Source organism: Musca domestica, unplaced genomic scaffold, assembly GCF_030504385.1.
Source record: "Musca domestica strain aabys unplaced genomic scaffold, Musca_domestica.polishedcontigs.V.1.1 9, whole genome shotgun sequence".
NCBI lineage: Eukaryota > Metazoa > Arthropoda > Insecta > Diptera > Muscidae > Musca > Musca domestica.
Window position 1 is genome coordinate 21,448,649 of NW_026712435.1, and position 18,752 is coordinate 21,467,400.

The 18,752-nt window shown below is 35.8% G+C and overlaps 1 protein-coding gene across 1 annotated transcript in view; it reads left to right on the forward strand.

The window, feature by feature from the left end:
• The window catches only part of LOC131806929 (uncharacterized), a 287,985-nt gene that overhangs the window by 123,972 nt on the left and 145,261 nt on the right, over positions 1-18,752 (forward strand). The window contains exon 5 of the mRNA XM_059131830.1: positions 3,044-3,480. Within this exon, the coding sequence (XP_058987813.1) occupies positions 3,044-3,480 (437 nt within the window). The remainder of the gene's footprint in view (positions 1-3,043; positions 3,481-18,752) is intronic.

Consider the following 18,752-nt stretch of genomic DNA (forward strand, 5'->3'; position numbering starts at 1 on the left):
TCACTGATGTTAGTAAGTTAGTCAACTCGTAGGAAGTAGGAAGTATATATATATATATATATATATATATATATATATATATATATATGTTAGTTACTACGCTTATAACTTAAGAACCGCTGGACTGATTTTAACGATTTACACAAATTCGGCATTGTCTCCTCTCCGAAAAGGATAATATCCAAAAAACTCGCGTAAAAATGTGATATATTAACATTTTTATTTTGACTTTTCAAATGTACAATAGTAATGTTTTATTTTGCATGATTTTTTTCCATTTTGACTTACTTTTTCTAATGTACATTTGTAGTGTTTTTTATTTTTTATTTTTGAATTCGAATATTAATACCAATTTATTTCATTGACTTGATTTCTTGAGAACTGAAATTGATGGCGGGTTACATGGAAGTGTAGTATACGGAATAGAGGATATCGAAATAATTAAACGCGGTCACACCAAAGTTAAAAGATAATTACTTTTTCAAAATCGCTAAAAACTCACGAAAAGAAGATCTCATTGCACAAATTCTGAAATCGGGGAAAAATCGAAAAAAATGAAATCGAATTTTAAAATAATAGTACATTCTATTGACAAACTTTGTAAGGATCTTTAAACATTTGCTGTAAAAAATCAGGTAACAAGTTGAAGATTTTTACAATTTGTTATTCTTCTTTTGTCAATTTTTTTCAATTTGTATTATCATATTGAATTCAGTTGATTTTTTTTTTGAACAAAATAAAGAATAATTTTTCACTATATACAATTTTTCACCAAAATAAGTGCGATATAGGATGTAAACTGACATCTACCTTTCAACTCCAGGGCCTATATCGTGGTTCAGCTGGAAGATGCGGACACATTTAAATAATCAAAAATGACCGAAAAAGCCAAATGGGCCTCATCTCAAAGCGTGAACATACCTTTTTTTATGTGACAATAATCCGTCCAATGAGAGATCAAAATGCAAAATTCTTTGGGAGTACAATCAGGAAAATACTAAATATAAAAGGTGCAAAATAGTAGAGCGAATGGGACTTTTATTAAGAAAAGGATTTCTATCCTCCCAGAAATTCTTCTCAAACATTCAAGATACCTTAAATCGCTTTTGCAGGTCATGATATAGATCATAACTCACGGATAAGGGTACAACCCGATTTTATATATATATATAACCATCGTATGATTCAAGCTATTTTTGGGGTCTTAGTCCCTTTTTATATTTTGGCCCTTATCAGGCATCTTTGTGTCTAAGGGGGTACAGAACCTCTTCGCATAAAATTTGAAATTTTCAGAGTAGGGCCCATATTGGTCTTGAACACATTCATCAATTGATTTGGCTAAACAAATTTGTTATGCTACCCTGGGGAAGGGAATCATCATACAGATAATTGCCACATAGGAATTATTTAAGTAAAGTCTCCACATTGGAGTATCCCCAATTCCACTTTCACACTTAATGTGTGGTCAGAAAGGAAAATTTTGTATTCTATTGAATTTGCAACTCCCAAGAGAATATTGGTTGGGAACGTAGATTTGGAATGTACATCTATATGAAATAAATTGTAAGAACATGAACAAATTACAAATATAAGAAAGTAGTACGGGACCGAATATTTGTTGAATCGACATTGAATTATACTATGATGAAAAATATGGACTTTATGGGGTCTCCAATTTACAATTTAAATGGAAAATAAAAAAATTCCCATCTTACGGTAATGGGTGTGAAATACCTATAATTTTGAGTTGGCCTCTATTTGCCATATTGGATTATAAGGGGTAGAAGAAAGTTTTCAAAGTAGGTCGATGTTTCGGAGTAGTGCCTTTATAAATGTACCTCCTGATTTTACCATATTTCAAAGGATTTGGCTAAAAATGTGTATTCGGGGGGTAAAAATCTTACACAAAAATGTCAACATATTCACAAATTTTAGAATTTTCTCCATGCAATAGTATCCCCTCAAGTCCACCTTTTGGCGGACAAACAGACCGACATGGTTAGGGCGACTTATGAGGACTCTAATACACAATCCAAGGTGCTAATGGGGTTAAAAAAGTAATTTACTTTGCCTATTCTTAAATCATTCAGCCCTCAATTATGAGGTGTACAAAATACAGTAAATTCCAAATTGCTTCTCATTTGACTGTAAAATTTTGCTACGATTTTTACCATACTAAAAATTAATTTGATCCCTTACATGGGGATAAGATTCATATACACTTTTTAATAGATTTGTATAGCACATCCACACATTTGAAGCACACGGTTTAAATATTGAAGTCCACTGCTTATAAATGGGTACAGATATTTTAAAACACTTTTAATCTACCAGTACGTGAACACTTATATCAGTCATATCTGTGAATAATTATGCTTTTAAAAATATGCATAATAAACAAAAACTACGGGCCGGCAACGCGGACCGGGCCAGCTAGTTTAGGATATTTTAAAATGTCTAAATCTAAAACGCCTTAAAAATACGACCGCCGACGACAGTACCAGATGCTTGACAAATAATATTGCTTTAGGTTGTTTCATTGTGTTTTTTTAGTATAACCTGACATCCATGTTTCATATTGCTTCTTATAACTGCCCATTTATTTGTACATCCATTTTATTTAGCATTTTATATTCGAACATATTGCCTCAATTTGCCCTGCAATTGAATAAACGATTGTTGCTCTCCCCGTTGGGTAAACATTACAGAATATCCTCTCGCTTTGGGACAACAAAAACTAATAAACAAGCCAGAGTCTTGATTAGGGAATAATCTTGTATTGGAAATCCAACAGTGAATTCAATAGGAGCAACGTCTGAGGCTGGCAATTGTTTTGTTCACTTTGTTGACATACCTTTGCGAAGGAATTTTCATTTAAAATTCGAAGGTCTAGAGAGTTGGAGGGACAGAGGGGGATTGCTGTTCAAATATCTGCCCCTGCAGAATTAGGGTCTCGTTGTTTTGTCTTGTTTCTTCTTCTATTCTTCTGTATCTTTGAGCTGTTGTACTAAATTGTTCTCTGTCTGCTTCTCTTGTTTTTCAGGTGGCTATTATTCCATTGAGCAAACAAAAAGCCGTCTCCGTATTATAGCATTGAATACAAATTTCATGCGACATGATCCAAAATATTCGCAAAGCCATTTGGCAGCTGTTAGGCAACGTATGCCATCCAATGCAGCGGTCGGCAGCGGCGGTGGTGGTGGTGGCGGCTCCGATTCATCAGAATACAAAAATTATTATTACCATCATGGCAACATGCATCAACATCACGGTCATGCCGGCGACTGGACATCAGGCCATAGCTATGGCTATGGCAGCCATCATCGTGGCATTAATGTAATGCCCGGGAGCATGCACTACAATGGCATGGAGACGGGTGGACGTGTAAGTGCTTTGTCGGAATTTGAAAATCAAGATACAGAGAAACAATGGATTTGGCTGGAAGAAGTTCTATCAAAATCAAAGGCTAACAAGGAAACGGTAAGTGTTTTTAATGAATTCATGTTTTATGCAGACATACATACGTGATTGGGACGATGATGTTTGAAATTTCCAATAGAAAGAGAAATCGAAAAACTGGTATTGGTTGTGTACTCAAGGGATGGGAACAAAACCCAAAAAAAAAAAGAAATTAAGTAAACTTCTGGCAATCAAAAATTCTAATATCGAAATCATGTTTTATGGAGGTAGTATAGCTGTATGCGATATTGGTCAACATTTTTAAATTTACTTTGAAGTTATTATTGAGATAAATACAAAAAAACGTGAGAGAAAACTAAATGATTATAAAGTTCATGGGATCATATTTTATAAAATAACCCCCCCCCCCCCCCCTTACTTTTACATGTTTATTTAAATATTTTTCATTAATTTTTTTTTGCATTTAAATAAATGATAGAAGACAGAATTTCAGCAAAACGTGAAGAGAGAGAGAGAGTAAAATTTACCACCACCTCGTAAGTTCAAGGCGAATTTGGTATAACATTTCCGAAGGCCATTTTTTCGGAAACTTAAAAAATCAATAAGTTTAAAAGTAAAGCCGAACATTACTTTTGTACACTATCTTTTGAGAAGGAACATTTCGGGACAAACCTGTAATTTGACATCGAGAAATTTTATTTTGTATAGTCTTACTTTAATCTAGAACCTAGAAAATATAGCAGTACAAATTTTCCCTTTGAATTCACTGAATCTGTAAATCTGACTGACTTTGCACGAGGTTTAGCCTTGGTGGTTAGGCCTGTGATAAACCTGAGTATTTTGGAAATTCGTACTAAAAGAGTACGGAAAGTACTTTGTATAGGAAAAACGGAATGAGGTAGACTTTTGTCTCTAAGAGTCACTGTTGGAGTGAAGGGAGATGTACAAAAGGGTTTTTCAAAATTCGAACTTTAAAGTTTCCAAAAGTTCTAAAATGGTAGTATATTCCTAAAATTGTAACATTTGGTATTATGTGAACGGATAAAACTAAAAAATTGAAATTTGTTAAGGTTAAGGTTGGAAAGTTAGTTTGAAGGTGGTTTGGAAATGTGTACTAAGTGTGCCACAATTACAGAATGGTACTATATTTGGTACAATTTGATAGTGGGTGAACAGATAGTGCTTGAAATCTAAAATTTGGTATAGGATCACGGTTCATGTGTGGCCTAGACATATGTAGGTGGTTTTGGAAATGGGTACTATAATTTTACGAAAGGTACTGAATGGTAATGTATTTGGTATTGGCTGAAGGTGTCCTATATTTGTACATACGAAAAGTACCAAATAGTACTAAAATTGGTAATGGATGAAGGAGGTGGTTATGGAAATGTGTACTACAATTGTACGGAAAGAACTAAATAGTGTTAAATTTGGTATTGAATGAAGGGATTGAGCTGGGATCTTGAAATTTGATATACATGTCACTGTTGGCGTCTGAGGTTGAGATTTTGAGGAGGTTTGGGAAATGTGTACTACAATTGTACAGAAAGCTCTAAAAAGTACTTGATTTTGTATTGAGTGAAGATGAATGGATTTGAAATCGTGAGATTTTATATTGCGATAACTGTTGGTGTCTAGGATTCAGATATGGAAAATTTTTACACCATCCACCATAATAGGATGGAGGGTATATTAAGTTCGTCATTCCGTTTGTAACCCATCGAAATAATAATTTTAGACCCAAGAAAGTATATATATTCGTGATCAGCGTAAAATTTTAAGACGATCTAGTCCTGTCCGTCCGTTTGTGGTAATCACGCTAGAGTCATAACAAATAAAGATAGGAAGCTAAAATTTTACACAGATTAATCTTTTGTCTGAAGGCAGGTCAAGTTCGAAAATAGGCTATATCAGTCCACAATTTCGTATAGCCCCCATACAACTGTACCCTTGGATATTCGGTATTTTGATGATTTTGGCCACATTTTCCAACGGAATTATCAGAAATTCTACACAAAGGAGTTCTTTGTGGGTAAAGAGAATTGTCTTTATAGGTCCTCGATATCGTATATACCCAATTTAACGGTACCTTCCGACATTCTGTATTTTGATGATTTTAGCCACATTTTCCATGAAATTGTCTTAAACTCTACACAAGGAGTTGATCGCTACTACTTTACCACCTGGAAGAGAATTGTCCATATAGGTGTGCGATATCGTACCCCCTGCTATTCTGTAATTTGATGATCGTAGCCAGATTTTTCAATGTAATTGTCTAAAAATCCCATATATATCTTCAACCGATTGTGCATCAAATTTCCAATATCAGTCAAAAAGTCCTAAATTCTAATAAATCCGACCGAATTCAGTCTAGAAGCAAGTACATAAAATTTGGAGAAAATCGGTTCATATATAGCTATAGCTCCCATATATACGTTTCATTCAATTTGGCTTTTAAGTCCTTCACAATCGTAATATGCATTCGCCAACAATGATATTTGGTACCAGATATCTTATAAAGCTCGGAAATACCTTTGCACAAATTTTATCGAGAACGGCTAAAATTTGGATGTAGCTAACATATAAATATTTAATCCGATATCAGGTTTATTGTGCAAATAATGGCTAATATCAGACCGAATTGAGTGAATTTTTGGACATACGTTTCCATTGTGTGCAATTCGGCTCCGATATATAATTTTTTAATATAATCGTTCTCGAAGTGATATCATGCACTCTATAGCAAACTATAACTGTTCTAAAGCCAAATATTGGTAGGTAATATGATATATTCGGACCATACCGAAGCCGCATAGGTTAGCACAGACCGGCCTATCGTGTTGCAAGTTCAACAAGGTTTCTTGTTCCTACTTCAGATCTTATCGCAGATAGCTGTAGTATGCGCGGACGACCTTAAATAATTGGTGGTCTGAATAAAAACAGCATCGACCTGCACATTTAGTCTAGGTTCTAGGTGAAAAGTGTGGCCGTCGCTTTCGTGGCGGATATTTTTATATTCCTCGCATCACCCTGTTACTATTTTGTGTTATTATCATTCTTTGATCTTGTCGCGTTTTGGACTTCATATATTTAAAACCCGGAAAAAGTGTTTTTAGCAGAATGCCGAGATATTCGTCGGAGTATTGGTAGGGCTTGAGTTAATTCGTGTCATTTTTTCATGCAGTATTCGTATATTTGCTGCTTCGATGCTAGCGATAAGCAGAACTCATTCCAGGGTTGCTACTTTTCTCTGGCTTTATTATATTCATTCGACTTATGCCTGTATGGACGCCTGAATTTCCCTTAGTTTGTTCTTGCAGCGAGTTTGTGTGCCCGATTGTAGGGTAAAAAAGCAAACAGTTATAATCTGATAATCGTCTTGACCATTTAACTCATTCTAATTGCAGTGTTAAATCAAATAATTACCAATTTTTTTCTCTTATTGTTAAAACCCCCTCTGGACTGGGCGTGAGTGTGCTACTTTACTAACTACCAGCAATTTGTACCTTTTTGCTTGACTCCACTTTCATTCAATTGGGGGGTTTTTACTGTCATTACCAACACATGCAAAAAAAAAAAACACAAAAAACGAACCATCCAACAAATGAGTTCTTTGAAGACAAAAACTTATAAAACCAACCACCCTCACTCATCTTGTGGATGAAAAAAAACTTTCCCTATGGCAAAGAAATTGCAGGAAATTTAGTTTTCATTACCAAGAAACGAAAACTACAACAGAGATGTAACAAAGCTTAAAATAAACTTATAATTTCTTGCATTTGTTTTTTTTTCGTAGATTTTATTATACCCTACAACACTATGTGTTGGGGGTATTATAAGTTTGATTGGGCCAAAAATTATGTAACACCACGAAATATTGGTTTCCCACATAGGAAAGTATATATGGATCATCCTAGCTCGCCGAGCTGAGTCGATCTAGCTATGTATGTCCGTCCGTCCGTCTGTCCGTCTGTCCGTCTGTCCATGTTAATTTGTAATCACTCTACAGGTCGCAATTATGGCCCGATCTTCACGAAATTTGGAATGGAGGTCGGGGTTGGGCCAGAATAGAACCCTATTTCTTTTTGAGATGATCGCCAAATGTTTAGGGGTTGAAATGGACCAGATACTGAAAAAATGTCGGATTTTGCAGTAGCTATACAGGTCGCAATTATAGACCAATCAACGCGGAATTTCGCATGTAGCTAGAGTTTAGGACGGGGAAGAAGCCTACCAATTTTGGTGGTCATCGGATAATATTTAGCGGGTAAAATAGACCATATATTTTGTGTTGAAAAAATTCAAAATTTTTCATTAAACCGCGAATATTTTAAATCCCGGCGAAATCACAAAGCCATGACAAGGTTACTTCTGACCTTTAGATTGATGTTAACATCCAATAAATCGGATATATAGCAAAATATGTGCGATATATATGTTTATCAAAGAAGATATGCTTGAAAGATCTCTTATATGTCGAGAACGGCTGAACTGATTTCGACAGTTCTCATTAATTCAGAATGGCCTCTTGGCAGGAAAGAAAAAACGTCTAAAAAAATCGCATAAAAATATCTCTCTAACGATGAAAATATTGATTTTGTAAAATTTTCTCATATTTTTTCAATTTTGTCATATTTTTGGCATATTTTCATTTTGAATTAAACATTTGGTAATATTTCTACAGCTAACAAAACTAAGTAGTTAGGATATCAGGATATCATATACAGATCGCATTTATGGCCCGATCCTTACGAAATTTTGCATGGGGATAAGATGAGGGTCAGAATAGAAGCCTACTCTTTTTGGAGATGATCGCTATATATTTAGGGGTTGAAATGGACCAAAAAACTGCAAAATTGTCAGCAGGTCGTAATTATCGCCCGATCCTCACGCACATTTGAATGGGGGTTACCGGACATTGCAAAAGCCAAGCAGTTTTGGATGGCCATCCAAAAATATTCAATGTGTAAAATAGTTTGCCAACTTTTGTAGACAAAATACGAAAATGTCTATTCCAGAGACTTTTTGGAGAATTCACAAATACAGGAAAGACGCACTTCTGACTATTTCGTTAACGAATATAGTCAAATGTCTGTATCTCATATAGATGCGTTTCAGTCAAAAACCAATAATAAATGTTAATCTTTTGCCACTTCTGAGAGATTATAGGTCTTTGGGAAATATTGGTTCCAGATCTAGGAAGACCATTTAAGTGCAACATCTACTAATAAATTGGAAATTAGCAAATTAGTTTAAGTTGCTATTATTCGAAAATTAGAGAACGAAACCTGATGGTTTTATTTTATTATTTGTCACGATATCTTGTGGAATTCTTTCGAGTATCTCGCCTATATAAACTGTATCGTTTATTATAGTGTTGTAGGGTATTCAACGGTCGGCCCCGCTCGACTGTAGCCTTTGCTTACTTGTTTTCTTTTCCATTTCATTTACCCGCCATTCGGGTAAATGCTGGCCTGCACTCTAGTTTGATCATGGGCAAGCAACAAAGAAGTTTGTTACAAATTCATCTTGGAAAAACAATATCACCGGCAACTGTTGGCCAGCCTGCATGGAAAAGCGAGGAGAGTAGTTTTTAACAAATTACAAGGGCTGTTAAGTTTTATGGCTGCACTTGAGATTGAAAACTTTGTTTTTGGCCATTGAGTTGGAAGGACGAATGGACGACAATAAGAAACGATTACCGAAGAAATTATTTTATGAATAAATAAATGAAAAGTAAAGCAGATTGCTTAAAATATTACCCTCGAAAAGTTTAAACAAATTACCAGGATACTCAAGAAGAATGCTAAATGTTTTTTTTTTTTTTCATTCCATTCAGCTGTATGTGGAGCGAATAAAACACATGACTTGTGTTATAGAAAAAAATCCGGATGAAAAAATTCTAATTTCATTTTTTTCCTTCTGACCACAAAAAAAACAAACAAAAAACAGTAAAGAAAAAAAAAAAAATATTTGCGTATTTAATATAGCTCCTATAAAAAATATATTGGGACTTTATGTGAAGCAGATCATACCAGCTACGAACCTTATTTGACTTGATACGCAGTTTTAGAGTAGTAACAATATGGGAACTATATCCAAACTCTGAATCGATTTTCAAAAAATTCGACACAGGCCTTTGTACCTCTAGTATGCAAAAACATTGTTATGATATTAATTCGATATTGATAATATTAACACAAATAAAAAAAAGCAGTAAGTTCCGCCGGGCCGAACTATAGATACCCTCCACCACTTGGAACAAATTAGGAAATTTTCAAAAAAAAAAGTAAAATCCATTAAAAATGGTGTTAAAATCTCAAAAATATCGAATATCGTAAGGTGCCGATATATGGGAGGATATACGATATTGTAGAACTCACAAAGAACTCCTTGTGTAGAATTTCAGAAAATTCCGTTGAAAAATGTGACTAAAATCATCCAAATACCGAATATCGGGGGGTACCGTTATATGGGGGACTATACGATATAGTGGACCTATATAGAAATTTCTCATTCAGGGAGTAAAGTACTCACATGGAACTCCCTGTGCAGAATTTCAGACAATTTCATTAAAAAATGTGGCTAAAATCATCAAAATTCCGAATATCGGGGTGTACTGCTATATGAGGGCTATCGTGCACCTACATAGACAATTCTCGTTCAGGGGGGTAAAGTGCTCACAAAGAACTCCTTGTGTGGAATTTTAGACAATTCCATTGAAAAATGTGGCTAAAATCGTCAAAGTACCGAAAATCGAGGGGTACCATTATAGGCGGGCTATACGATATCGGGAACCGATGAAGCCTATCTTCGAACTTGACTTGCCTGCAGACAAAAGACAGATCTGTGCAAATTTTTGGCTTCCTATCTTAATTCGCTTTGACTGTAGCGTGATTACAACAGACGGAAGGACAGGGCTAAATCGTCTTAGAATTTTACGCTGATCAAGAATAAATATACTTTGTGGGGTCTAAAATTATTATTTCGATGAGTTACAAACGGAATGACGAACTTAATATACCCTCCATACTATGTATGGTGGAGGGTATATAAATATTAGAGCGGAAAAAATCGGTTGAATATGAAGAAAATTATCCCAGTTGGGCTGATATTATATATATGGCGAACAATAACCATAAAATCAGATGAAGATGTACAGGGTGAGATAAAAAAAAAACTGCAACAAAGTCAAATGCCATAATTTTTGCATTTTTTTTTAATTTTATTGAATGAAAGCAAAACTTGTCGGATATTCTACAATAAGTTTAGATTTGTTCGAATTGGTCACCTTTGGCACGACTTATGGCCTTCAAACGGCCAATTGCTCTGCGGTATTTTGGCCCATTTCCGGCGAAGCGCTTGCTTGAGGTGATCGACACTTTGGTATTTTTTAGTGCCAACCTTGCTTTCCAAAATACTCCAGACACAAAAAAACGGATTGGTATCCGGAGATTTTGGTGGCCATTGTGCGCTGGAAATGAAGGAAGGAACCTCATTTTGTAACCATTCTTGGGTAGCGGATGCTGAGTGCGATGGTGCTGAGTCCTGTTCGAATGGCCAAGGTCTGCGGCCAAAATGTTTGCATGCCCAAGGCCACGGTCGGTTAATACGGCCGGAGAGCGACCATCGGTTGTTATGGCGACCAACACCATCACCATGGCCGGCGCTTGAGTTCTCGTGGCCGAACCGAAGGTGCACATTTTCAGCTAACCTCTTTGGAAAGTAAACACGAACGTTTTGTTTGTTTACAAACTGCTGGACAACGAATGTTTTCTCATCGGAGAAAACTAAATTCGGCAGTTCACCACTTTCGGCCAAGCGAAGCAACTCTTTAGCTCTTTTGAGTCTATTTTTTCTGTTGCGGTGTAAGTTCATGCACTTTTTGGAATTTCAATGGCTTTACTCCGAGCTCATTTTTCAATATTTGTCGAATGGAATATTGCGATGTGTTCATCTCACGAGCCATTTTTTGGTCGGGTTTCGATCAAGTCGCTTCTTTAATTTTCGAACCATTTCTGCTGATTTTGCTGTTTTCTTCTGTCCACTTCCTTGACGTCGGGCTACGCGGTAACGAGTGATGGTACGAGACACAAAAGAGTTATTCACATTTAAATGCCGGAGTGCTCTAACGATAGCCACTTATGGTTTTCCAGCCAAATATAAAGAAATCACACTCTCACGCTTGAATTCAATCACGAAACGATTTTTTTTTCTGGAAAATTCCCACCAAAATGCTTTTGTATGCTTGTAAACAATATAATGAGCTGTCACTGGAATAATTTTAACAGATATCGGACGAGTGGCTTAGAAATGACAGCAACAGTCTGAAGTTGGTTGCATTTTTTTCATCTCACCCTGTATAGGGGAGTTTAATTCGGCCGGAATTGCCAAAATTCAGTCTATTTGGGTTGACAATAGCCATTTGGTGAACAATAAACCTGAAATCGATCGAAGATATATATGGGTGCTATATCTAAATCTGAACCGATCTTGATAAAATCAGAAATAAGTATTGTTGGGATGTATCTGATATCTGGTACCAAGCATTATTCTTGTCGAGTTCCTTTTTTTGTATGTGACAGACTTAAAATCCCAAATCGGATGAAACATACATATGGGAGCTATTGCTATATATGTACCGATTTTCACGAAATTGACATAGTTGTGTCTAGACTGAATTCGATCGGATGTGCCAAAATTCAGGTCATTTGAACAAATATTGTCCATTTGGTGCACAATTAACCCAAAATTGGTTTAAAATATATATATGAGCTATATCTAAATTTAAACCGATTTTCATAAATTTCAATAGGGTTTGTCCTTAGGCCAAACAAATATTATTATGGAAAATTGCATCTAAATCGGATAATAAATGCGAGTTGCATTTTGTTCGCAAAATTGGATGGACATTCATAAATCGACTCAGAAAGTGAATGTATGAAGGTCCTTAATAGTAACTATGGGTATATCTCGCCTCCTTCTCCATATTACAAACAAATGCAAAAAGACATACTACCCTTACCACTATACTACAAAACACAGGGATTACTTGTGATCTCAGTTATTTAGGAAAACTAGAATGTATTATTCCTTCAAAATCAGATCACTTTACAATAATATGATGGCTACCCTTAGAAGTACTGACCAATAAGAAATTGTTGCCAAAATTGTTTTCTAATGTCTGGCGTATCGGATATAAGCCAGTGAACATGTTGCCATTATATTCGATTTAATTTAAATTTTGAAATAAATAAAATTAAGTTTCATTTTGATACTAGATTGATAGCAAATTTCATTATTGAATGACTCATAAGCCTTTAGAAGCTACTTGCATTCACAAGTTTAAAGATTATTTTTAACATTTTGTTGCATAACCTGCTAGGGCAGTGCATCTAGGTACATGCTTTTAATATATCCAAAAATCATAGTTTTCTCTCACTCGTTGTTAGACAACTGCTCTTGTTTTTTTTCAGTACAACACTTATGTTAAGCGGATCAAGTCATTTCACTAAATGATATGGTAGAAAAAGAAAAAAAGTAAAAACTTTACAGTTTGTAAGCGGGGGCAACATTTACATTCAATTAGACTTAAGTTCAGTAAAGCTCTTTGCGAATATGAATTTTGTTGTTTCCCATGTTATCTTGTTATGTTTTGAGAACCGAACTCATCCCTCTTTAATATTTTCAACGTCCTATATAGCACAGTGTATGACACAGGGTATATGGTCTTTGTTTTGGATATTTATTGGTTTGCATGTGTTCATTGGTTTTGTTTAACTTCACTTAATTGTAAGATTGACTATAAGGTCCAATTGAGATAAGATTTCAGATTTCATTTGTTTTTATACCCTCCACCTTGACAAGAAGCGTATATTCCAATTGTCATTCCGTTTGTAACATGGTTGGTATTGAATTTGATACCCTACAACACTAAACTTTGCTGTCAAATTTCTGCAGATCTGAAACCCTTTTGACTAGAGTGAAATTTCCCCTAAGAAACATTCCTATATCTACTACATAATAAAAGCGAGGAGGATCACTCCATAAATTCTATCAGATAGTATTAGAAATCTGGTTGATTGAAATATTTAGATATACCAAGTTTGTAAAGAATAACTGAATTATTAGAGATATAAGTATTGAAAATTGTGACCCTTTCTGGAGGAGGTATTAAAAGAAGTGGTCCGATATTCAGACTTGATGCTGGGTTGATAGAAGTATTGGGACGTATGGAGTTCGAAAGTGATCAGATGTTCATTTTCCGTTTTAAAAGCTTCACGATTATTCAAAATTTTGACCCCTTTGTGGAAGAGCTACCACAATTTTCACACCAGATCTTGTTTTTTTCAATCAAAATTTTGACCCATTGTGGGGGAAGTACCAAAAGGGATGATCCAACATATTCCATTTTCACAACACACCTTGTGTTGATAGAAATATTGAGATATGCCAAGTTTGAAAGGAATCGGAATTTTACCACCTGCATGGCTATTCAAAATGTTGACCAATTGTGACAGAGATAGCAGATGAAGTTGTCCGATATATCCGATCTTCACACCATTTGCATGTGTGAATATTAGGATGTGTGAAATCTCGAATTCAATCGGAATTTTCACATTCTATAAGAGTTATAATTATTCCAAATTTTGACCCTTTGTGGGGGAGGTACTAAATGAATGAGCGGATATTATCCATTTTCGCCCAGAACCTAGCGCGGACAAAATATTTGTTTTATGAGGTAAATTATTTTATTTGAAAACATTTGACTTTTGTGTGTGAGAAACAGAAGGAGTGGTCCGATATTGCCAATCTCCGTACTCGATCTAAGTTTTAAAAAAATATTACGATGAACCAAGTTTGAATCAAATCCGATACTCTCTTCGAGAGCTATCGTGCACACCAGCCAGACATATGGACTGACGGACGGACCTCGCTGGATCGAAAGTGGTAAACTGCCGAATTTGGTTTGGTTTGAGAAAACATTCGTTGTCTAGCTGTTTGTAAACAAAATGATCGTGTTTACTTGCCAAAGAGGTCAGCTGAAAATGTGCACCTTCGGTTGGCCACCAGAACACAAACGCCGGCCATGGTGACGGAGTGGGCCGCCATAACAGCCGATGGTCGCTCCCCTCTCGTATTAATCAATCGTGGCATCTGAATAAATGCCGAATATTATCGCGAAAATATTCTGATGGGTATATTAAAGCCTTGGGCACGCAAACATTTTGGCCGCAGTCCTTGGACATTCCAACAGGAATCAGCACCATCGCACTCAGCACGCGCCACCCAAGAATGGTTACAAAATGAGGTTCCTTGCTCCATTTCCAGAGTACAATGACCACCAAAATATCCGGATAACAATCCGTTGGACTATTTTGTCTGGAGCATTTTAGAAAGCAAGGTTGGCACTAAAAAATGCCAAAGTGTCGATCACCTCAAGCATGCTCTTCGCCGGGAATGTGCCAAAATACCGCAGAGCAACATTCGGGCAGCCTGTGACGGTTTCATTGGCGGTTTAAAGGACATAATTCGTACCAAAAATTTTCTACCAGAGAAGGTAGTTCCTATTGTCAATACAATATATCAATCTCGAAATAAGACAGTTTAACAATGTCGCCAAAATCTTCAAAATAACGAATATGGGAAGCTACAGTTATATGAGAGACCCTGGAATCATGTAGATAATTTCCTGCCGAACAAACTTCAAATAATATATATCAAACAATTATATTGGAAATGTGGGTAAAATCATTTAAATATTGAGATTCGGGAGGTATCCTTATATTGGGGCCAAATGAATAGACAATTATCTGTCAGAGAAAATTGTACCAATAGCTTACTACAAATACCAGCTTCGGGAAAATTTTCCTGAAAATATGTATAAAATAGTCCAAGTACCGAATATGGGGTCTATATAATTTACACCCATATGGACAGTTGCTGGCGAGGTGTGTTCTGAAAAGATAAACATGCTGGTATGGTGAAGTGTATAGAAATACTAGCCAGATGCTCTAGCAAAATTTTAACAGGATAAGAACGGCTTTTGTAGTTTTGGTATGCAATTTCAATAATTCCCATTCGGATTTGTATACAAATTATGATCTCCAAAATCTTTGCATGGTCTCTAAGATGACGGAATAACCTACAACATCCACATCTTTCATCTGAATTGTTTTATGTCTGACCAATCTTCTAACATATTATTCCCATTTTAATTCAAAAGATCCATATTTCAACACTTTATTGCAAAGTTGTTATTAAAAGCAGACCCTACAAAAGTAATGCTGCCTGTAAATTATCTATACCAACTAAGGTCTGTGACTTTGGCTAATAAATTAATAGAATACCTTAAACACTTTTTTCTCGTTTTCATAACTTTTTTTTTTTTTTTTTTTTTGCAAATAGTTTGTAAATTGAATAAAAATTTGTACACAAAATTAACACCAAACAAGCCAGACGAAATTGTTGTAACGGAGAACAAATTCTCAGAGCGTTTGTGCATGTTCATCGTTCGCTTGTAAACTTGGCTATGCTACGGCCAAAGAGGGATATGCATAAATAGCTTCAGGACATGCCAACTTGTTGTTAAACATTACCTCAACAATTACGTTGAACTTTTCCCCCTCTCTCTGGCTCTCCCTCTTTTTGAATTTTCTTTTTTTCGGGCAACTATTTAGATGAGTGGTTGCTTGTATGGTTTGAAAGTTGAAAAGTGAAAATGATGACCAAGCATGTCATCACATTTAACACAATATTAAACACATTTACGTTAATAATTTGATGGCATTAAAGCTGAACACACCGCACAAAGCCACAAGGAACTTTCTCTTATGAAATCTCGTTTTTGGCCAGCAAGTACCCTCTGTGCTAAAATCTAAAATGTCCAAACACTGAAAAATCTTGGCACATAATTCGTGCACTTAGACAACTAAAAACAACATCAATTACACTTTATATCGAATCTGATAGCAGATATGACAGCATTAGTAGTAAGTCGTGCTTAGCAGATAACTTTAATGCAATCACTCTGATATCTTTATTTATAATCATTAGACGAGTCAAAGACCGCCACACAGACATTTGAAAGGGAAAAATAGAAGCGAAATAAATTCTTATTTGCAATACAGAGCACGTTATTGGCCTTAAGCGTTGCTAAAAGGTTACATTAAAAGCAAAGAAGAAAATCGCTAACTCTTCGTTACCAGAAGGATGTATTTGCCATGCTCCCCAAATACGACACATACACAATAAATGTGAGTGTAAGTGTGTGTGTGTGCGTCCCTCATCAAATCGGACCCCGTGTAGTGAATGCCGTTTAGCTCACAGATCGTAAATGTCGTTATGCCAATGTCGCATGTGGCATTGATTGTGAGAGCACAGTGACGCAAGAAGCTCAAAGGGTACAATAGCCAGTAAAATTTTGGGAGCCACATGAACTGAATTACATATAACAAGGTTTGAACGCTTTAAAGGAAGTTTATGTCAAGCAGATTATACCAACTATGATGGTATTTAAATTTGTATTAGGGATTTAGAGCCGTTAAATCTAATACTCATATTTAATATAAATCAATATCCACAAATTTGACGAACTTTGAGAACGCTTAGATTAGATATGGGAGCTATGGGTGTATTTGAATTGATTTTCATCACAATTCATACTATTTGAGCTGATATAACACATTTGGTGCACAATAAACGTGAAATCGGATACAGATATATATGGGAGCTATACCCATATCTGAAAAGATTTCTACGAAATTTAGCAGAGATTGTTGTAAGCTGTATCTAATAGCTGACACAAAATATTTCGGTCTGTACGTCGTTGAAACATATATATGGGACCTATTGCTATATGTGATCCGATTTGATTAGAACTATAATAAATAATAAAATCCAATAAAGATGTATATGATAGATATATGGAAATCTGAACCGATCTTCATATAATTTGGCAAAGGTGTTTATGAGCTGAATTTGATACATTGTCCCAAATATCGTTGTTATGGAATGTAATATGTACTAAAATAACAAATCGGATGAAAAATACTGGGTGAGATAAAAAAAACTGCAAAAAAAGTCAAACGCCATAATTTTTACATTTTTTTTAATTTTATTGAATGTAAGCAAAAAATATCTGAAATAGCATCCAATTTTAGAATAAGTTTAGATTTGTTCCAATTGGTCACCTTTGGCACGAATTATGGCATTCAAACGGCCAATGAAACCGTCACACGCTGCCCGAATGTTGCTCTGTGGTATTTTGGCTCATTCCCGGAGAAGCGCTTGCTTGAGGTGATCGACACTTTGATATTTTTTAGAGCCAAAATTGCTTTCCAAAATACTCCAGACACAATGGTCCAACGGATTGGTATCCGGAGATTTTGGTGGCCATTATGCGCTGGAAATGAAACGAGGAACCTCATTTTGCAACCATTCTTGGGTGGCGCGTACAGAGTGCGAAGGTGCTGAGTCCTGTTGGAATGTCCAAGGTATGCGGCCAAAAAGTTGGCGTGCCCAAGGCTTTAAAACACCCTCCAGAATATTTTCGCAATTATATTCGGTATTTATTCTGATGCCACGGTCGATTAGTACGAGCGGAAAGCGACCATCGGCTCTTATGGCGGCCCACATCATCACTATTGCCGGCGCTTGAGTTCTGCTGGCCAATCGAAGGTGCACATTTTCAGCTGACCTCTTTGGCAAGTAAACATGATCATTGTGTATGTTTGCAAACTGCTGGACAACGAATGTTTTCTCATCGCAAAAAACCAAATTCGCCAGTTCATTACTGTCGGCCAAGCGAAGCAACTCTTTAGCTCTTTTGAGTCTATTTTATTTCTGTCGCGATGTAAATTCTTGCACTTTTTGGAATTTCAATGGCTTTACCACGAGCTCATTTTTCAATATTTGCCGAATGAAATATGGTGATATGTTCAGCTCATGAGCCATTTTCCGGCCACTGAGACGCGGGCTTCGATCAAGTCGCTTCTTTACTTTTCGAACCATTTCTGCTGATGTTGCTGTTTTTGTATGTGTATATATTGTTTTGAATTAAAAACAAGTAAAAAAGCTGTAAGTTCGGCCGGGCCGAACTTTGAATACCCTCCATCATTTGGAACGAATTTGGCAATTCTCAATCCGTTAAACATTCTGTTCAAATCTTAAAAATACCGAATGTAGCTGTTATATTAGGGGCTTAGGACGACATGGACCTGCAAAAAAAATCGGTGAATAATGTAGCTAAAATCATCAAAATACCGAATATCGGGGAGTACCGTTATATGGGGGCTACACGAAGACGTAGATCTACACAGACAATTTTTGGT